Source organism: Trachurus trachurus (assembly GCF_905171665.1).
Source record: "Trachurus trachurus genome assembly, chromosome: 18".
Lineage (NCBI taxonomy): Eukaryota > Metazoa > Chordata > Actinopteri > Carangiformes > Carangidae > Trachurus > Trachurus trachurus.
In genome coordinates, this window is record NC_139909.1 from 24,982,745 (window position 1) to 25,005,721 (window position 22,977).

General features: G+C 41.5%; 1 protein-coding gene across 1 annotated transcript; it reads right to left on the reverse strand.

Annotated features, from left to right (window-relative positions):
- Positions 1–3,590: 3,590 nt before the first annotated feature.
- On the reverse strand, positions 3,591–22,037 carry LOC311001967 (urea transporter 1; the record flags this gene model as incomplete). The annotated part of the gene is made up of 8 exons (XM_083993146.1): positions 3,591–3,773; positions 4,926–4,975; positions 6,167–6,301; positions 14,255–14,402; positions 19,671–19,860; positions 20,647–20,775; positions 21,283–21,472; positions 21,917–22,037. 8 exons carry the CDS (start codon positions 22,035–22,037, stop codon positions 3,591–3,593), a joined length of 1,146 nt encoding a protein of 381 aa, XP_083849272.1.
- Between the last annotated feature and the right edge of the window lie 940 nt (positions 22,038–22,977).

Here is a 22,977-nt window from a genome sequence, read left to right on the forward strand (position 1 = left end):
TATGAATCCTTTAAGTGGCTATAATCAATATTTTTATGAAGAATGGGTCATATGTCTGCTTGTATGTTAAATGGGCTGTAGTGACATGAAGTTCTCCTCATATCTGCAGAGTGTTTAGTTTAATATCTCTCTCGATTAGTTTTTCTGGCTCACGACTCTACTCTCCCTGTCTCACTGTCTCTATCCTAGACGTAGCTGCCGTCAGCTTCGACAGCTGGATGTGGCTTCGAGGATCTGCTCTGCTTATGCAAGACGCTAAATCCTTACAAGCCTCAGAGTTACTGTTCAGTCTGGAGAGGGGGTAAATCTAAAATCTACAAAAAACTACTGTATTTCATCCATCAGGAGAGACAAAAGAGAAGCATCAGAAGAGGGAGGAAAGAATGTGAGGAATATGTTGTGAATGGAAGGAATAGATGTTGGTGCTTCGACCCCGGGAGGAAGTGGATCACCATGAGAAACGGTCCAGAGGTTCAAGGTCCTTCCAGTCAGAGGAAACCTCGCCTGGGGCCTGGACACTGGTGCTGGTCATGAGTTCAGTTCAGTTCAGTTCAGAGCTTTATTGTCCCTCTGGGGGAAATTTGATTTGCAGTGACAGAACAACTAACACAACAACAATAATAAATAAATAAACAGTGACATTGAAACAATGTCGCAGTGTAGCCTACAGCACAACCAACTTGATAAGAACAATCCTAAACGTGTAGAGTAAAAATAGAAGTATCAAAAGAGTATGAAGAAGTGAAACCTGTCGTCAATTTAAAAGGCCAACATTTGAATTAAAAAAGATATAAGTTGTGCCACAAGAGCAGTGCATTTAAGGATTGTGCGAGTTGACGGCATTGATTGCACGTGGAACAATGAACAATTTTATACCTATTTGTTTGTGCCCTAGAAATGGAGATCATCGTCATCAGAGAGAAAACGTCTGTAGATTTTTAGTTCATCCACAGGTCAGGTGGGGTTAAAAATGTTGTGTGGTACAATGACAGCAGAGGGAGAGGGAAAACTCTAAAGCTTTGACAGCTTACACGTGATTGGCTAAAGACCAGCATGTCAGGTTGTGATTGGATGAAGACAAATCTTAGCTGGTGGATCTTAGAGACGGTGGGAAATGGTGCTTATGACTCGGCCAAGGAGACAGTCTTTCTGACTGAAGTGACATGTTGCGCTGGACTCTTTCTTCCTGTGTGGTTCATAGACTGAGAGTGGAGACATTTTGTCTTTTGTATAGAGTAAATGAGATATAACTTCAGTCTTTGTGCTGAACTAAGCTCCCTCCGTACTGTACAGATATGAGAATCTCTCGGCAAGAAAGTGAAAGCGTTTCCTAAAATGTCAAACTATTCCCTTTGGCTGACATAAGATAACAAGAGGATTATCCGCTCCTGAACTCGACCAGAGTTAGGATTCTTGTGCTCTGCTCCCTCTGCTTTGTATAAATGATCTTTTTTTTTTCTCTTAAAAGTTAGGATGTTGCTTTCTAGCTCCTGTCCTGTTGGGTTGACAGTCTGCTGACCCCAGACCAGACCCGGGCACAGCGTCACTGTTTACACTTGCTTAGTTTAGATGAATGTTTACATGCATGAAGAACAAAACATTGTGTGGCTGTTCTCAAAGTAGGATTACATGTGCTGACACTGACCCACACAAACACACTTCATTTCGATGGAATAGATTTTTTTTATTGGGCTTCTCTTAGCCACCATAGCTGTAAAGTGTTAGGAGAAAACCTAATAAAGTGCATGCACGCTGACATTCATCAGATAAAAAACAAGATCATCATTAAATTTTAGATTCCTGTGCATGAGAACAATCATTAGGACATAAAAAATACACAAAACACAGACACACACACACGCACAATCTGTTTACACTTGGTTCAGTTGGATATAATAGATACCTCTCCTTCATTTTGCATCATTTACAGTTGTCAGATGCTCTGAACATCACCGGTGTGTATGTGTGTGTATGATTTGTATGAAGTGCACGTGATTTGTGTGTGAGTGTGTGCCAGATCCAGTATAGCAACTAAGATGACATCTGTGTCATTCTGCCTTGATGCTCTCTCTTATATACCAATATACCATAATACACACCCACACACACAAACACACACAGCCATGCTAAAAGAAACAGAACAGCACTCACAATCAGATCTTCAACTGAAAGTATGTAGAACTATGAATGTTCATTTTTTTGTAACGCAGCCTAAAAAAAAGACACTTTGTGCAACTATTTATATTTCTACTTTAAATTTTTTTTCTTTTTTTTTTTAAGTTATTGTTTTTACGCTCGATCAATCACAGACTGAAAGGCACTTTTGTAGGTTTCTTCATGTGACCGACCGCATCACCATTGTCAGTGAGGTACTTCATGATAATAAGAGTTTAGTCCCAGAACTGAAAATGACGTAGACAAAAAAATATCTTAGAGCACTGAGATAGAAATGCATGATGTAAAGAAACATTTTAGAAAAGATAATATTGTTTGTTGCAGGAGGTTGTCACTGCACCTGTATGTAAGTGTATTTGTATGTTTTTTTTTTTTTTTTTTTTTTTTTTTTACAGTACATCAAGATGTATGTGATCTAGTCTAGGTATGTGTGGATGTGGGCATGTGTGTGTTTGTGAATAGGTATGGTGATGGGGAGTATATGTAAGCTACACAGGCAACATGAAGCGCTGTGAAAAAAGACAAAAATAAATGTAGAATTAACAAAAAACAAACAAATTAATGAAAAAAGATAAGTAATGAAGAAAAACCCTCTCTTTGTCATTCAAAAAAATGTTCAATACTGATATGATAATATCGATAATAATGATAATGATAATGATGCTGCCTTCGATCTCCAGGCCAAAGCAGCCAACCACTCCGTCCATTTCAGAAACACAGTACCTGTCGTGTGTGTGTCACTCATCGTCTCACTGTCTGCCTGCGTTGAGGCACATGTACAGTCTGTTTTTACAATGAGTTCCAGTCGAGTGCTACTGTATGTACTGTAGTATGTCTATGCAGGGTAATGATGGGGTTAAAAAATAATAATAATTACTGTAGAATTCATTATGTGTTTTTATTGATAACAGTCAAACTGTCATTTTAACAATGAACGATTTTATGGAACTGACTTGTTGATTTCATGACAATTAAAAGATGTTTTCTTTCCCTTTAACTTTGTCATTGTTTTTGGGATTTAGTGGGTCAATGTAGGAGACACAGTAAACTGAAGTACAGAGACACAGGTGGTAAGACATGGAGACAACATGACTGAAAATATGACATTTTATAGAAATGGTTGAGACTGACTCTAATGCCTCATATTTAACATTTTATTACTGAACATACAGCGCCACCTTGTGGGAAAAATATAAAGTGAAAACTCCCTCAAAATGTTACACTGAGTTGACCTCCTCAGTTACAGAGTAAACAAAGAGAACGTATATAATATTGGTCTGGTCCAACCAACAAGTATTCATATATTACAGTAGTGTGTGTGTGTGTGTGTGTGTGTGTGTGTGTGTGTGTGTGTGTGTGTGTGTGTGTGTGTGTGTGTGTGTGTGTGTGTGTGTGTGTGTGTGTGTGTCCTGACACTACACATCAGTGCTCTCCTTGTCTGCAGTGTTCCCAGCTGCCCAGTGGCTGCGAGAGCGCAGGTTGTGTTCAGGGGCCATAACCTGGCCAATAGGGATGCGGTACGCTCCTAAACTGCCAGTCATCAGCAGCATCAGGGTGGCTACCAGAGTGGCTGCCCAACTACATGCTGGGAGACCCACCTAGGCAGAGAGAGAGAGGAAGTTTTTAAAAATATAATAAATAAGAATGAGTGAAGCCACCCAAGGGGTTCATTATTCCTACTGTGGTGTTGATGCAGCACTGACATCAAGTTTAACTGTTTATTTCAACCTGACATTTTCTCTTTGGCTCTGTAATGTGATGCTCTGGCACATCTTAGAGGCAATAACAATATCTGATCAACATAACAGCACAGAGTACTTACCCTGTAACCACAGCTAATGCTAATGCTTATAGAGGCTGAAGAGGCAGATGGAGTTTTATGGCAGCAGACAGAGTGTGAAGCACTGAGCACTAAGCAGAATGAATGAGCACCTGCCAGATTATATGGAGCAACTAAATGAACAGGAAACGTCCCGACAATATGTGATAATTAGCAGGTCTGCTGTACCTGGCTGGACAGCAGCAGTGCTCTAATGCAGTGGTTTTTAAAGTGGGGGCCGGGGCCCCCTGGGGGGCCGCCAGGGGTTCCTAGGGGGTCCTCAGCAAATTGGAGGGAAGATGAGAACAAATGCAAATAATAGGCAAAACACAAAGTCTGCACACCAGCAGCAGCTCCAAGGTAATTGTTTATTATCAAGGTGATAATAAACAATTATCTTGGAGCTTCTGCTGGTGCAGACTTTGTGCTTTGCAATTTTTTTGTCTGGCAGCCAGCTTTTAGATTTTGTGGATGTGCGTGCATTTTCAATTGTTTTTCAACAAATGCAAATAACAAAATAAAATCGAATTATTGTATTTTGGGCATTATTATAACATCTAATTTATTATAATATAACATATTGAAAACTTATTTGCCATGCTCATCTTTCAAATTGCCTGTGGACATTGTAGTTATGTTGGGTGGACCGTTTGTTAGGAACTTAATCTACAGTGTGTTTATATCTTTCATAAGGGTGTGTTGGTTAATCTAAGTGAGAATCATCGAAATTAAATGCAGCAGACCTCCATACTTTCACTGTGGGAGGTGTTGGAACAATATTTTTGCTGTTTCGTGCAGTGCACAGCTTCATCTGGACATCAGTACTGAGAAAAAACCTCAAGTTGAGTCCCCCTTTGCTTAAAAAGTAAAAAAAAATATGTCCATGGTGTTGCAGCTTCACACACACGTGCCACTAAGTGTGTGTACTTACAGTTCCCAGCAGGTTGCACAGAGCGATGTCAGCGTATGCAGAGAAGAACGCTGCAGGCAGAAGAGAAGAGATTTAGGCTAAATATATCCTCCACTCTCACTCTCTGTATCTTTCCCCAGGTTGCAGATGTACACACAGACGTTGGCTGCGGTTACGCTGCATAGTAGAAGCAATGAAAGCTCCAATTAGGACCAATTTGAGCAGATTAGCTACCTGGCAAAGCCGGTCAGTGCTAATTTCAGATCCACTGTGTGTGTGTGTATGCATGAGCATGTAATTTTGTCAATTTGTCAGAAGGGAGAGCTGAGGTAGAGAGGGAGGGACATGAAAAGCTAAGTGGAGCCATTAAATCATGATTAGAATTTACAAAATGACTGAATTATTAACCTCAGCTCTGTAATCACAGCCAGTCACTGAAGAAAACCAGAGGGATACAAAGGATGTAGAGTGAAAGAGGTGGGATGGAAAAGTGGAAATCTTCCTCCTGGCTGTTTTTAGAGGCACTGCTGAGTTTAACAGTAGGTGAGATATTAAGAAAATGTTCCTCAGTCACATGCCTCCATCTTTACACAAAGGAGCCCTTTCCCCTCCCTCAGAAGGCATGATTCAGCATGTGGCTGATTCAGCAGAAGAGAGGGCACAGTTTACAGAGAGGAGCAACGATCCAGTTAGTGACATCTTTGACTTACAGTAAATGACTCAGGCAAATCAAATAACAGGACAAGAAGGACACAGGATAGTAAAATTCAATTCAATCAGAACCTGTTGAAAGGAGGAAAAATTTGACGGTTGAAGGAAAAGTGATGCTTCAGCATTCCTGCCAAACCCCTCTTCATCTCTTTCATATGCACTGTGCTGCATTTAAAATTTATTTTATACTTGAATTATTGTCAACTTTAATAGAAAGAGAAAGAATTAAAATGAATTTGAATTTTTAGAAGGATTCGATTGTTTCAGTACCATGGACAGAGCACACTGAGAGGAGTAACGACAGAATAAAGAAGGATTTATTCACATCTGAGTCTCTTTTAATATTACTGCAAATCAGATGTTATTAAAAACCTGAAAATTATGATTATTCTTCTTTTTCTGTGAAAAACCATGAAAAGACAATTTATAGTTAAGGATTCAACACAGTAATGATATGTTACAGTAGATAGCGACTGTGTGTGTCTCTGTGTTTGAATGTGTGTGTGTGTGTGTGTGTGTGTGTGTGTATGTGTGTGTGTGTGTTTAGTCACCGCTGGCAATGGCAAAGAGGTGAGTCCTCCAGCTGAAGGTGAAGAAGAGCCCTCCAACGGCCATGCAGCCCAGAGCTCCATTAAACCCTGACAGCCCGGAGTACAGAGAGGCATGACGCACCGCCATGGATAGACCTACACACACACACACACACACACACACACACACACACACACACACACACACACACACACACACACACACACACACACACACACACACACACACACACACACACACACACACACACTGAGTCATACATGGAAATACACAGGCAGAGTACGCTTACTTGTACTAAAGTGTAGTACTAGAATGATCCATGTGGTGGCGGTAGACACATGCTGTTGTATGGTCACTCTCAGTACTGTATTTATTTTGTGTCCACAACCTAAAAAAGAAATTTCTAGATTTTCCTCGTCCATTCCCATGTTTTTATTTACACAGAAGGGATACGTGTATCCGCTGCAGCATAGAAGACGTTACTGATTCTTAAAAACACCACGATGTCATCTCCAGATTTTAGGAGTCTTGTGTAATAGTATTTACAGGATATAATGTACCAGGGGAACCATCCCACAGTACTTTGTCTGTTGTATTATACGTTTTAAAGTTTGGAAGTCTGTGCTCAGCCAATTGTTATGCAATGTGTGAGTATTGCTGCGCTGAGGGGAAGTGATGACAAAGACCTTGCTTGTAGAGCAGCAGTAGACCATGTGACAGTCAAACAAATTGTTTTACATACTGTATGTTATGAAGATTTATGAGAGAGTGGAAGGTCAGCATGAATAAATCATAAAGGACTTAGAACTTTGACTTAAGTGTCAGATCTTCCTTTTCATTTGCATAGTAATAATATTTATTATCTGAAATACACTGAAGATAAAACATTTTTCTGCCCCGGTTCCATCATCCAGTCTCTCTGTGTTACTGCTGCAGAGCACTGATGCAGTAGGTGGTTGAGCACGAGGTCAGTGTCTCACCTCTGACTCACATCCGTACCAAACAAACAGCCCGCTTTAATACTGAGGCTGTGGGCAGACTGCACTGGGGCACGTTGACCCAGATCTCAAATCTCAGCCAGGCAAAAAGGTACCGACCTTCTCTGTGCCGGTTCCAGCAGCAGCTGCACCGTGTTTTTCTCCCCACGTGTGACGGAGAATAACAATAGGAGCACAATTACATCAGAAAGACTGGAGTTCAGCTGAAAAGGCAGACAAGCTCCATTCAGGACCAACAAGCACACTGCTAAACATTTCCCTGCAGTATTTAACATTTGGAAGAGTTCAATAAACTGAATTACAGACACATACTAACACTTCTATATTTCTGTATTAATCCATGCAGAAATGAAATATATGATATGTACCTGTATCTTTTAAGACTCAAGACTACTTTATTAATCCCATAAAGGGCAATTCCATTTGGTGGCTCGCACACCCCATGCTCATAGCACAAACACATACTGTACAGTAATAGCACAAACACACACATAACATTAACAGAGAAACCAGGGAAGAAAAGGAGAGTTTGCAGCTGCGTGCAAGGTCTGCTAGTTGCATGTAAGAAAATGAATAAGTGCACGCCACATGCATCACACAATTTCAATTGCAATTTTAGGTGCAATATAATTATGTCACCTAGAAGAGGATATATGCACATCCCTGCATTTATTAAAATATCTGTGTTGTATAACATGCTGTGACCATATGTGTTATTTAATGTAGAACATCTACACTCATATGTTTATGTATGTTTTTCTTGTTTTCTTTCTAGACATGTCAGATGTCTGCAGCAGAAAATGTGCATTTCACCTTCTTGACTAAGATAATATCATAAAATATTACTGAGCACTGTCTGACTGCAGAGAATAGTGACCCTGTCAGCCTCCCTGTGCTGTAGATAGACTGTATATGTATTATTTAGACACACGTGCAGACAGCTCAGCGTGCTCGTGGGTGAGTGGGCAGAACTTGTCGTTTGCTCCTTGAGCGTGTTTGCCTTGTCATATGAACAACTATTCCACTTTGGTGCCATATGTTCTTTATGAGTATTTCCTCCTTATTCTAGAGAAGATGTGGTGTCACAGTGTTTATTGCTGCAGCTTCTCCACCCTGTATTACTACTGCAGGTTTTTTTTTTATAAAGAGTTCATCTGCAGTAACTGTAAATTTTAGAAGCTCCTCTAGATAAATGGTGCTCGGGCTGGGCTGTGATTGATTTCCTTATTACCAGGCATTGTGGGCTGCAGTTTAGTAGTCTGGTCCTGAGGCAGACTGACCACACCCCGGTGCTGCTGCCTGTCTCTGTGTGTCTGCTGGGCTACACTGTCATCCACCCCCCTCTCTCTGTTTATCCCCCCCCCCCTTTCACAGTTACTCTTGCCTGCAGTCGCTCTTTAAACCCTCCACGCTCATCATGTCTCTTCCTCATCCCACACTTCATTATCTTCCTCTCCATCTCCCTGTTGTTTATCCTCACAGTTTTCCTTTGTTTCTCCTCCATAGTACTTCTCTTGTTCCCCTCCCTGTTCCTCACTCCCTTCATCACGCCCCCCTGTTCTCTGTGCTCCCTCCCCACATGAGGGTGTCATTAAAGGCTAATGGTGGTGTAGGAGAGACGCCCCAGAGGATAGTAAAATTGTGTACTGTATGTGTGTATGTTTGTGTATGGTATGTGCATGTGAGTCATTTTCAATATGATGTTTTCTATGCTAATAGAATGAGTCAGAAAGCTCATATTAAACCTAATATCTCCTCTCCTCTCCTCTCCTCTCCTCTCCTCTCCTCTCCTCTCCTCTCCTTCTCTCTCTCTGCATCACACCACAGTGACTGGCTGCAGACTAAACGCAGGGCGGTTTAATAGGTTGGAATGAACAACTGAAATGAACTGCACGTAATATCTTGCTTTCTGGCGATGTTAGTGGCTAATGGCTAGCTTTGCATTCGGGCCTTTTCATTCAGCTGGTGAATCCATCATTGTGTCCTTTCGATGCCTGTGGGGGGTAAGCTGTTTCTTGGACGCAGCTAAATGGATTGCTCTGGATGTGGGCTCGTTTGTTAACACTGTTCAGATATCAGCAGCATGGGCTGTTGGGGGAACTGTCTGTTACAGTCCATAAAGCACTGAAGGGTGCGTGTGATAAGTCTCTATGTACTGTACACCAACATTTCTATAGCTAGCAAACTCATTTCAGATATTGTATTTCTACAACTCTCTTCCTTTGTGAATGCTTCTAATGCTTTACGTCATGTTTGCTACGTTGGTGGTATTTTATCCTACTAGAATTATTGTGAATTGATTTGCTTTTGTAAGAAGTTAAAGCAACAGTATGTAACAATTTTACCTTCAAATTATAGTTTTATCACTTGGCATTTTATTGACTTGTAACAGAGAGAATGGCCCAGACTGACGCTGAACTTACACTGATGTCGCTGGACAATAAATTATGTCTTCATGTCTTCCTCTAAATCCTTGCTAACATGCTAGAGGGCTACTGTCAGTGTAGGCTACCACACTCTCATTAATATGGAAACATGCAGGCTTATGGTTAGCAGGGAACATCGTGTGTTAACATAGTTATGTTGACAACTCAAAACAAAGTTATGTGAATGCCTATAGTTTTGCATGGTTATAAATCAAAGAATAAGAATAAAATGTTGACTTAATGATGGCAGCAGGAGGAAATTTGCATAAAACCACAAAGAGAGGAAAGCCAGTGATATAGGACTTTGAATAATTACACAACATTTCACAATAGACCAATTAGTAGTTGCTGAGATGAGCGTCATAGCCACCCTTATGCACTGCTAACTTTCTAAACAGACACTTCAAATAGTTTCATTCAGTGAGTTATAATGAATTCTCATTCACATCCCAGACTGTATAGACAGTAGCTCTTCTTAAGGTCTGTTATGTAACATCTACAGGTCTGACTCAAACTGTTAGCTATGCTTCGACAATAACACCAGTAATGGGAAGAAAATTGCAAGAAACTGAGGTGCAGGCTATACAAGTTCAAAATAATTCAGCATATAAAAGTCATTTTCAGTTTGCAGTGACTCTGCTTCTGTGTGATGCTGTACAGTTCATCAAACCGGAGATAGAAGCTGTGAGATTTTTAGCTGGAAGTGCCATTCACGCAGGGTTTCACAACATAAATACAAAGCTACTTCAAAGACTTCCGCAGTGAACTCTGTCTGACTTCTCCAACTGCCTCACTTTCTCTAATGTCCTGACTCTGATCTGGCTGTGAAGAATTTCTACAATCACTCTCCGACAATAAGAATGCCGCAGAAGGTGGAAGAGGCTCTGGCCTACATACAGCCCGTGATCCCCTCCTCTAGAAACCCCTTCTGGGAATAGTTTACGCCGCCGAGCAGTGAGTGACAGCTCTAAATATGGCCCAGCACTCTGCCAGTCCCAGGCGAGCTCTTCCCTGTCTCAGCCTGACCCATGCTGCTGCTCCGTCATCCTCACGCTTCTCTCACAGACAAAGGAGGCATTAAGGTGGTGAAGCTGATTACACACAGAGAGACCCTACACTGATTTCCTCCGCCTGTCGTCATGGATCCACACATCTCTAACATTAGCTGCCTTTGGTCTCTCACATCAACACACCACATTGCGGAGGTCAATGAAAGTACACGCTATTAAGCATTAGTTAATCACTAATAAATTCATAATCATCATCATCATCATCATCATCATTATAATGCATGAATACTCATTAGTATGTAGTTTATAAATACAGCTGGTGCTTCTCAATGATGAGTAAAACATTTTTAACTGTGTTTATAAACTACATTCTAATGAGTATTCATGTGTTATAGATGATGAATTCAGTATTTAAAGGGGACATATTATGGAAATATTAAAAAATCTAAAAAAATCTGTAATGTGCAGGCTCCCTATAGGTTGAAATCCACGTTGCTTTACGAGCTGCTCCCTCAGTTGTCTTCCAGTGATGTAACTAGGATTCAAATTTGCATAATACCACCCCTACCTGGGACCAGTAGAAGGGGCGGGGCAAGCAGTGGCTCGTTTGCATTTAAAGGGACAGGCACTGAAACCAACCGTTCTGAACAGGGCTGTTTTGAGAGGATGAAAAGAGCTGTGATGTTTGATCCTTGGGGGATTTTGACCACAGCATGTCACAGACATGTCTTTAAGACACCTGGGAACTATTTTACTTTATGGAAAGGGGACAGAATATGTCTCCTTTAATGCTTTATGCTTAATAGTACACTTATTATAAAGTGTAACCCAAAAACAATATCCAAACTCTGAGGATGGTGTCTCTCCTGTCTCTCCCTCTCTCCTCTCTTACTGGACCCCAGGAAGAGTAGCTGTTGCAGTAGTAACAGCTAATGGGGATCCAAATAAACAAATAAACAAATAAACTGCAGTATGTGGAGGAACCCAAAGCTCAAGAGGCCTGCTGTGCCCGGTTACGGCTGCTAAGCTATGATTGGACGATCACACATTGGGGATGATTAGGGGAGGGGTTGTGTGGACACTTATCAGTTCCTGTCAGCTATCAGTAATCAATGAGTAGGGTGGTGATGACATCATCCATTCCACACACACCTCCACACACACACGAACGCACGCTCCCGCCTTCGCTTTTCCTGAAAACAAACAGCCATCTTTACACTCAGCATTTTAAAGGTGCTAAAAGGGGGTGATGCAAGTGGAGAGAAGTTTTGAAGGATGATGAGATGAAAGGATTCAAGGAGACGAGGGATGAGAGAGAGAACAAGAGAGAAGAGAAGGGCTGTTGATCGGAGGAGGTAAGAGAGGAGACGAGAGCGAGCCAGGGGGCTGGACTGTTGTCTGCAGAGCTACAGAGGACGGTGTCAGTTCAGTCCACACAGATCTCAGATCATTTAAGGAGTCCTCTTTTCTTCTCTGTTGCATTTGTTATCATCTTTCTCTTTGTTTCTTTTCTCTGGGGTGCTACTTTGCTCAATCACTCAATATATGCCCCCTGATTTTCAACTCTTTATCCCTTCTCTCTCTCCTCCATATCAATCTGACACGTTTTTCTTCTGATACTGATCCTTCTCTTTCCCTCTGTTTCTGTCAGGATTAAGTTTTGAATCTAACCTTGTAGCACTTCTTCACACGCTTCACTTTCTCACTGTGTCGTGGCTTCAGTTGTTTCTGTGTGTGTGGGTGTGTGCATTTACATTTGTTCAGAGCAGCTGGTCCACCAAACTGCTCAGTAAAAGATGCATAACACCTCAAATGTCCATACCCTTTCCTCACATCAAGAAAAGTGATAGCAAACTTTTTCCATCACATTTTTTGAAAACATAGTTTCAAAGTGACAATATAAGAAACAAATAAGTTTAGAAACAACAGATAAAAAGTTAGCAAATCTCAGCTGGAACAAAATGGTACAATAACTAAAACTATATTAGACCCCAATACACAACATTGTGAGTGTTCTCATCTCCCAGTGGGTTTATTGATGTTTTAAATGGGTTCTGGACAATGACGTCTGTCTGTTGAAGCTTCACCAGACTGTGTAGGTTCAACCTCTTGTTAGTTTTAGTCTTTTTATTGGCTCTGTTGACAGTAAGACAGATTAGTAGTATTACAAAGTACCGAATTACCAGCCTCATTCTTCAGACATTCAAAGTGACAGTAACATATGAAAGTAAATGCCTTCACCCCGAAGCACTCTGAAAAGTGGAGTAAGACTTAGTGTAATGTGCTCTCATTCCTTGGAGATTGTTAAAAGGATAGCAGCTGCATTTCCAATAGAAAACTGCCTCTGGTGGAACCATGAAAACTGAAGCATCCAAATGAAAGAAATTAATAAAATAATGGCTGACTTTTTCCAAGATGAGTTAGGGCTACAAATGACTTCATTCATGCTAAAATCCTGAGCTGGAGAAGAAGAAAAGCACAGGAGAACACACGGAAGAAGAGGAGTGTACAATGGGAAGAAAGAAGAAAGGTTGAAAGGACCAAGAGATTACGAAACAATAGAGACCATATTTGGTGTTATGCTGTTAGTCGTGGTGCTGCTGTAGCTGGCTGTTTCCTTTCAGCCCTGTGTTGCCTACACAGTCTCATTAGAGCCACATCTCTTTGATCACTTTCTTGCCTCACTGTTGTTTTTAATGCAGCACTGTGTGTATGTATATTAGTGTGTGTGTGTGTGTGCTCCTGCCACTGTGTGCTCTGGTCGACGGTTTTGCAAGTGTGCGGGCAAACTGTTTTTATTTTTACAGTATGACTCATAGCCACATGCACACACGCACGCACGCACACACAACAAGTATTTCAGAGCTGTGTATTGTTGTAGAGGCAGACGGAACTGGGGGCTGAAGTCTTTTAAACTGACAGCATCTCTCTCTCTCTCTGACTAGTCACAGTGAGGCAGATGTAAAAGGCATACGTAGCCACGGGCCTGTGTGTTTGAACACAAGCCAGTGGTTATTAGCACCCTGGCTAATTGCTGTGTGTCTTTTGGAGCTGAGCGGCTGCACGCAGGCTCCTGCTGCCTGTCTTACAGTTTCATATTTGTATGAGCTGCTGACACTTGGTCTCTCTGCCAGATGGCTTCATCTGCTTACTCTGATTTTAACTGTAACTGTGGGCTAACAGTTGCCGTACAGGCAGCTGAGCCTGCAGTATACTGTAGCTATATAAGATCAGGCTGATGGTTTAATAAATGAAAGGTCTTTTCTGTCACCTAAGACAAAAGTTTATGATACCGCATTATGCTACTGGCACAGGTACTGTATGATGGGTGATGCAAGGACGATGCATTTTTGTAGGGTGACCCAGAAATTGCAGAAATTAAGCTCTGTGATAAACTGACATTTACAATATTTGAGAAGATTTGTTTAGCGAGATAAACACAAATAAAGATTTCCACTTTTATCACATTTAAAGCCTAGAGAATTGTCTAAACAAACTACACATGGATCACATGATTTGATTACCTCTTCTACAGCAGCTTTTCCTCTGAAAGAGATAATGACGGCTGGCAAACAAATCTAATAATATGCCCTGTTCTACTAATCCTCCTGTTCCTCCCGTGCAGACACATGAACATGCAGATTGACACTCACCAACCAAGGTGCCAACTGCTGACCCCAGCAGAGAGTGGGCGGCCAGCAGGGGGGAGTAGAGCAGAACGGCTCCCAGGATAAGGAGGGAGGGCCCCAGGGCCCCACAGGCGAAGATCTGACCCACACCCAGAGGGATGCCACGTATCACCTGCATAGAGTTAACAGATGGAGAGGAAGAGTTAGTATATCATGCTATACATAGGCTATGTCAGTTATAATACAATATGAGACTATACTATAATACTAATATAATGCACCACAATATGATGCAAGAGAATGATACGATATATGATACATTGTGATACAATATCAACACATTACACTTTGATAGTGTAGTCATTGAGCTTCCTCTGGTCTAAACAAACCATACTGAGATGTTATTATAAGCCTGTGTCATGTACCTGATTAGCGCCTTCAAGACTTCCTGGTTAAACAGACACATGTGTTTCTGTTCAACCCCACACACTGCTGAAGCCCAGGGAATAGGCTGTCAGCATGGGGCGGCCAGGTTAACATGCTATGCATCTGGACGGTTAATTAAATGTATGTGATTAATTAGCGGGTTGTGAGTAATCTCCTGGCTATTGTCAGGTATTTTCTTCACTTACAGGATTCAGTTGTTAGCATCACACATTGATTCTCTGTCTATGATAAATAGATTCATATCTCATTGTCTCTGTACAGGAAACAAAATGTAATCAAGGAATACAAATAACAGCTTGTATGTACCGCACTGGAGAGCTCACACAACAATGTGAGAAACCTGTAGTGATGAATTTGGGGTAAGAGAGTCTGTTATGACTTTTACATGCTGGATACGATGTGGATATTCATACACACTAATCATCATCATCATTTACTATTTTATATTCAAGTGTAAAATAAAATATGAAAAAAATATGTGAAATCACCCAGTCAATACACACACAGTCTAACACACACATGCGCTGCATTCCCAGCTGACACTGAGAAGTGAAGAGTTACCATGGCGACGTGATGGGTGCACCTGCCTATATTTACAAGCCATAAATGATCTTCAATTAGCCTATTGCTGCCACACAACTCTCGGTGTGTGCTTGCGTGATCTAAAAGTGTACATGTGTGTGTGTGTGTGCATGTGCTCGTGTCCAGTGAGTTTAAACATGGTGCCGTGGTAGTGCAGCCAGAGCGCCATCCTCAGCAGAGTGAAAGCTGAAGACATTAAATATAAATAGGACCGACGTCATCGCCATCTCCAGAGAGAGCCATTGGAAAGACGAGAGGAGGAGGAGAGAAGAAAGGAGGAAATGATGATCCGTGGAGGACAAGGAAGGAATAGAGGACAGAAAATACAAATGAAAAGGGAAATAGAAAGAGAAGAGGAGGAGGAAAGAAAGAAAGGAAGGAATAAAGAATGAAAGAAAGAGAGAATGGAATGAGAGGTTGAGATTCTTTCAGGTGGACTAGAACAAAAAAAAACTGACTTAATTATAGCAGCCTTGAAACAAGGTTATAGAGCTGTTTATTGTGAGATGAACTATGAGGAGGGAGAGGAAAGAGGGACAAAAGAGACTGATAATTGAAAAAGTAATGAAGGCAGAGGGAGAAGGAGGATGGAGGATGGAGATTTGCATAGGGGAGCAGAGAAATGGATCGTGTCTGGGGAGAGGGGAGGCAGAGGAGATAAAAAGCAGGATTTAAGGGTTTTAAATCTCCAAAGTAACAAATGAAAGAGAATTTATTACATGGAAAAAACTGCACTTACAAAGCGAGAGACAGATAGATGGAGGGAAACCGGGAGGAAAATATATGAGTTATTAAAAAAGAGATTGAATTGGAGGGGATGGAACATGAAGGAGAGGCTGAAATAAAGTAAGAACTATGAAGAAAGAGGTGGAGGGGCTGAAACTTGTGGAAAGTAATTATACAGTGTACGGGACATACTGTGCCATGGGGTGTGATGCGTGTTAATAGAATGGTGTGTAAATCTTGGCTCTGTATTCAGGACACCTCACAGCGCTGAGAGGCTTTAGTCAGCGTAGATAATCTAGTTTAGACAACTTCACAGTCAGTTGGCAGATCCTCGTGTGCAGAGACGCAGCATCCCTCTTCACTTCTAAAACACACCGACTCTACCACACTCTGAACGCCACTTCACTCGGCCTTCTCCCCGTCAGACGCTTCCATAACATAAGATGAAGCCCTCTTAAAGGTTTGGTGAAGTGTCTTCAGTATTATGTTTCAAGAGAAAACATAAAGCAAGGTCAGACTGCAGACAGAAAAGAAGAGGCTACATTGTAAAGCAAATGCACTGTTCCAGTATACTGAATTTTGATGCAGCTAAGAACTGCAGGTAGAACCGAGTTGAGCTGAACTTTTTGAACTTTCTCTCATGCACCACATTTGTATTTTCCTGTAGATTATATTTCACCTCCGCAAAATGTACTGACCCGTTCAACTCTGAGGAGATGAAAGTGGAAAGATGCTCTGGAAAAAATATGATTACCTACACCTCCTGCCCTTGTTGACCATAACCTTATCCTTCTTAATAGGTGATGTCCTTTTAAGGTCATCAGTCTGAGACAGTAATTCTAGGTGTATACTGTAAAGCATGAGTCAGTTATCTGCACATAAAGCAGACATGAAGCAACATCAGTTTTCATCTATACAGACTGCAGACGGCAGGGAACACACATCCTGATCAGAGACATTGTTCACATGGAATAATGACTGGTTTAAAATCTCATGCACTGAGATGCTAAAATAGTAAATACAGTGCAGATATAGCTTATTATGGATTGTATGTACTGTATTGTGCATATGTTCATTTGTAGCATATGCTACATTTCCTTTATTTAATAATTGTCTATTGCCTACTGTATGTGCTTTGCATTATATTATACTGTGACTCATACTCATTATAATTGTATTGTGTATTGTCTAGTTTCATATGTTGGTGGACTGCTGCCTGTGTGCCTTGCATTGCATTGTACTTTGATTGTAGCTATTATTATTATTTTAACTATTTTTATTGTTCTTTTGAGGTACTACGCCTAACAACATCTGGCAGGGGGAAATCAGCCCTGGCTGCAATTGGGTACAGCCACACCCCTTCCTCTTTAGAGGGGAATGCTGAACACTGTACACTCACTGTCCTCCAGATAATAAATACATTGAAAGTGAAAGTAGGGTTTATTGAATGATGTTCCATAAAATAAGCACATAATGCAAGTAGTAATTTATAAATCTGTCTATATACTTGTTACATTTGGAATAAGATAGATTCAGATTCATCATCTGTCCTGTCTGTGTCTGACAGAAGAGCACAGAGATTAAAATTCAGTTGCTCTTTAAGCAGTGCCGTGCCAGCTGGTCTGCAGAGATCAGAGGCCGACTGCAGCAGGTGGTGGGAGTCTGGGTTCTTTTGTCCAAGTCTCATGAGAGGCAGGACAAGGTAAGTGCATTTAATCATAGCCGACCTATCAAACCCCCCTTCAACTTCCTGGGAACCTGACAGACACTTGTGGTGTTTAATCCTGAGCTGCCTTGTCCATCACAGCTCTAAATGTTATACACATCTCAGGGAGGGAAACTGTGCAAAATAAAATAAAACACAACATCTTGAGTACTAACGCTTCACCTCCACTATGGGTCTCAGTCACCAGAGCCTTTAATTAAAACCGTTTTTGCTGATTATAATTTCCTAACAGGAGCCCCATCAGTGACTGTTGCTAAGTAACCGGTGAGTCATAGCTGGCTGATCTTGCATACTGTGCTCCTATCAGTTTCTTGCTCGCTCTGGAGAGCCGGCTGCAACATGGCAGCTGCACAGAGGATAACTCTGGCCTCAGTGCAGCTTGGTTTTTGTCTTTTTGGATTCTTGCTTCGCTATTTTCTGTCACACCTACTTTAATATCTCCCTTTGATACTTCCTATATGCACTGCACCTGTTGTTCTCGTCATGTGACCTGATGAGCTGCCTCACTGCAAATGTTACTGTGACAGATGCCGTCATGACCGCAGCTCGGTCTGTGGAAATGCTGAACCAAAAAGATGCAAATTGAAGAGATCTTTCCCTTCAATCTAATCTGATACGAGGACAAAACAGAGAGTCACTTGTTTCAGTTCAGAGATAATTCACAGCTGTGAAATATGATTTAAAAAAATAGCTTTTAATCTGGTGGTGCCATTAGCTGATGCTGCTAGTATACTGTAAAAATGTGGGCACAATGTCAGCATGTAAAGTGAGTATAAGTGCTGCGGATAGATATGCAGCTTTTGTAAACAGCCTCATCCAAACAGTATCTTGTGTGGAATAACATCAGTGTTTATTCACTGTTTAACTCAACTTCAGCTGTAACTGAACTGGATTTGGTTAACATTTTATGACTCCCCCTTCTCTGTTAAACTTTGGGTGCAGAGAATTGCCAGATTAAAGTGAAGCCAACCTGCAAAGCAAAAGACTATTAAAAAAGAAAAAAAAGAAAAGGGTTAATGTACCATTTATTTATAGGTGCATATGGGGTCATACTGTGTCGGGTTTTGTTAGAACTGTGGACCACTGCGCCGTAATGTAGTGACCACTGGACTAGCAAATCATGAATTCATATAAGAAGACATTATCTGCCCGTAGCAGCACATTTCAGCTGCTTAATATTTCCACTTGCAGCACATCCTGGACAAGAATATTAGTCTCCTCTCAGAAGATTGGCCAGACTCATGGCACCATTAAACCGTCCGTACGTGAGCAAAGTGCACTGCATGTTAAGAAGGTGAGCAGAGACGAGCTGCTTGGCCTTGATCTGTAGCAGCTCCTTACAACCACCCGATGACCTCAGGAAGTATCATAATGAAATCCTTCCAGTGCTCTCTTTCCGTATGCTAACACAGTGGTTACCAACCTTTTTTGGCTCGTGACCCCATTTTGACCACATCACAAATTTCTGGCGGCCATCAATCAAGATGTGCCAGCTCAGATAATTTTATATGCTGCATATTTGAACTCGATTTATATTCGAGAAAGTGAAAGTATAGAATACAGTTGTTTAAGATTGGGTGTGGTGTTTTTAATCATAATTTAAAAAAGAATAGTAATTGGTTAAAAAAATATTTTTATCAGTAATTTTTTATCAATTACTAGACATTTCAGGGGACCCCATTTGAATTCCAGGCGATCCCACGTGGGGTCCCAACCCCAAGGTTGAAAAACACTGTGCTAACACATCCAATGTGCATCTGCACTGTGAGGCAGGGGCCTCACCATCACAGGTTAAATCGGACACCCTCATGTATAGAAACATAAGTTGCAGCTACAGTTAAAAAAATGTCTTTTTTTCATAAAAGAGAGAGACATTTTTTGTGTCTTACATTTACAGTAATACATAATATCCAGTTCATATACTTTATAAAGTTACAAAACGTTAAATTTATTCTTTACCTCTATTGCAATGAGTTTGGTGACATTAGGCTCCAGCGCTCCTGGTGGCACAGCTGGGTGGTGAGGGAAATACGGATTGTCTTGGCCGGTACAAAGAAGGTAAAGGAAGATGGTGATGTTGAAGGGAAACACAGCAGCGGGTAAGTCCCAGCGGTCCAACAATGAGGTGAGACCACTGAACAGAAAGACACTGGACAGAGGGACAGAGGGACAGAGGACAGAAGTGAAGACAGACAAATGAATCTTAGCATGTGATAATTATGCCACAATGAAATGTTCACACCTGACGTACAAACACACTGTGGCTTCAATTTTTCTAGTGAACTGCAGGCAAGACAATGAGAATCTGTTTTCTCTCTTGATATGTGTGTAAAAGGCTGATTTGTCTTTTAGTTCTGTTTCTGTTTCCTACAGTGATTCACTGTGGTGTTAAAATAAGATTAATTAATTAAATTATAAACTAATAAACTAGATTATGTTTTAATTATAGCCACAATCATTCAATGGATATTTAATGAATGTACTCCCAGTGCATGAATCATTTTTAATCATTGTCACATCATGTGCTTAAAAAGATGCAGGTCATGTCATTTTGGAGGCATGACATCAATATTTTATGGTAGTGCGAGCTGTGTATGCGTGTGTGCGTGTATGTGTGTGTGTGGGCGTAGCAGACGCAGGGTACACGGGGGACATGTCCCCCGCACTTCAGGGTCATTCTATGTCAACTCAACCAGAGTTTGGCAACTTTAGTTTAGATTTTGACTTTGTATATCATTGTATATGTATTGTATATATGTATATATCAGCTAAAGTCGGTTTCCTGGTGCTGTTCTGTTTGTTTGTGTGGTTCTTTAGCTGCTAAGGAGAGGTGCAATTGAATGCGAGAGGATGATAAATCACTCAATAAACCTTTGAACAATTTGTCCCCCTCACTTCTAAAATGATGGCTACGCCGTGTGTGTTTGTGCCTCACCATGTGGCCGACCCCAAGCAGACAGGCAGCAGCAGCCACCAGTACCAGTCTCCAGCCGAGCTAAACACTCCCATCAGCAGAGACACCAGCATACCATTAAAGCCATGGAGACCCCCCGACACCTCAGCACTACACACACAAAGAGAGAAGAAGCCCACGTTACTGTACTGTACAATGATGTCCAGGAAGAAAAATAAGTTTTTGTTTTGTTTCGTTTTCATGATCCAAACACACATGAGAACACATTTTATGGGCCGCTGTGAAACCAACTGTTCATTGTTAATGAGAAAAGGCCCTGAAGTCACACTTAATATATTCTGCATGTCAGACATGAAACACTAGTAGCTTCATTTTAACTAAACAAGGATAAACGAGGATGTGAATTTGCATATTAAACTCTGTGTGACATAAATATTGAGACAGGAGCTGAAATGGAGGTTGCCAGGCAGTGGGTGTGGGTGAAGACAGGGCTTTGTGTCACAGAGCTCTTATTCGTCAATCAGCTCCTGTGGTACAAGCCCTGTAAATTATTGGCGGGTGTTTCCAGGCCTGCATTAAATATTTACATGTAACAGTATTATATATAACTGAGTGAATCTCTGGGCTGCTTGTTTGCACTCGTTCATGTCCGTCTACCTGTCTTGTCCCGTGATAACAGCTGTTAGCGTGCAGACCAGTACACCCAGAGTTCCCAGCAGGCCCTGCCAGGGGGAAGCCCAGTAGAGAGCGGCCAGGATGAGAGCTCCACTCAGCGGGTTGTTTGCTAGAATCACCCTGGCCACCCCTCTCAGGCCCCACACCACCAGCTGCAGCACAAACGGCTGGTCTGAGGACAGCAAGAAAACAGTGAAAAACCTTTAGAGAGGGTTAGACTGGTTTTTACTGATGCTGAAAAAGTTTCTCTCTTAGTTTCTTTTATGTCAATTTGGGGTTTTATGAAAGAATCATGATGGGGCTGTAATGATGATTATATTTTATGTGCAACAGCATTCACGATGGGAGTTATGTGATGATTACATCTGCATATTTTAATGATAATATAAACATTACAGAGCCATTTATTTATGATCATGGCAGTTTAACACATTTCTTTGTTTGGGAAAATCTCCTCTTTCCAAAAGGTTCTGTCATTAATCACATTATGAAAAGACTTCATCATGTATTATTCATCTGTGGAAACACATTTTTTTTTTTAAAGGTCACCTCATTTTATACTTCAAGAGAAGAAAGTGAGGGAAAGATTCAGAATGTATCTGCTGGGCTTCCTTACCCTCCATATGTTTGTCCAAGTGCTTCATGTCCCCGGTGCACAGCAGCACAGTGTTCAACACTCGCCGTCTGGAGCTGGCACCGCTCCTGCTGGCCTCCTCCACCTCGGCCTTTGTTTCCATCCACATCACAGCAGCAGCAGCTGGACCACTCTGATGAAAACGCTGTAGAGACGACGTAGGTAAAACCCAAAGCTTTCCTTTACTTTGTTGGTCCTTTCACTCCCCTGTTTGTCCTCCTGTTGCTCCTGTCTTCCTTCCCTCCTGGTTCATCTCTCTTCTCTCCTCCTCTCCCTCTCTGGTAAGGTTTAAGGAGATGACTTATAAATGGATCAACAGGGTAACTTATACACTCTGCTTTTGACCAACTGCACCAAGAGAACAAAGTTCACAGCCCCTCATGTCCGACCAGAGAGAGGAAAACTGGTCCACCCCTCCCTCCTGCTCTGTTTCTGCATTTCACAATCACCATGCTCCTCTGTCCCCTCTGTCCCCGGCTCTCCGTCAGCTCCACTGTGACATCTCCCCCTCTGTTTGTCCATTTAAGCTATTCATCCACTTTTTATTGCAGCATGAACACAAATGTTTGCCTTGCCTTCATTTGTAAAGCCATTAGAGGGCGGAGTGTTATCTCAACAGCTCTACCAAAAAGGTGTAATGTTTAATCCAGCTATCTGTGCTGCTGCTCTGCCTTCTTTAAGATGCATGAGAGGAAAACGCCGCTGACACCGGATTCTTCAATAACTTCTGAGAGGCAATTACTTCACCTCTGACTTTATGTTGACACCAATTTCACAAGCTCCTCACCCGTGCCTCTGCCTTTAAAGTATTTCTTCCCTCTATTTTGTTTCCACTTTAAAAAGCTGTTGAGATCACTTTGAGTTCAGTTTGCACCAGTGTGGGTGTTTTTATGAATGTATACCTTCATACTCTGTCACCTTTCTCCACTTCTGGTGTGACACGTGACTCACCGAATGACCTGAATAACAGAAAAATGCTTTGATTTCGATTCCACTCCAAAGTAAAGTGTGTGCCCATGTGTGTGCGCATGTGTGGCTGTTTG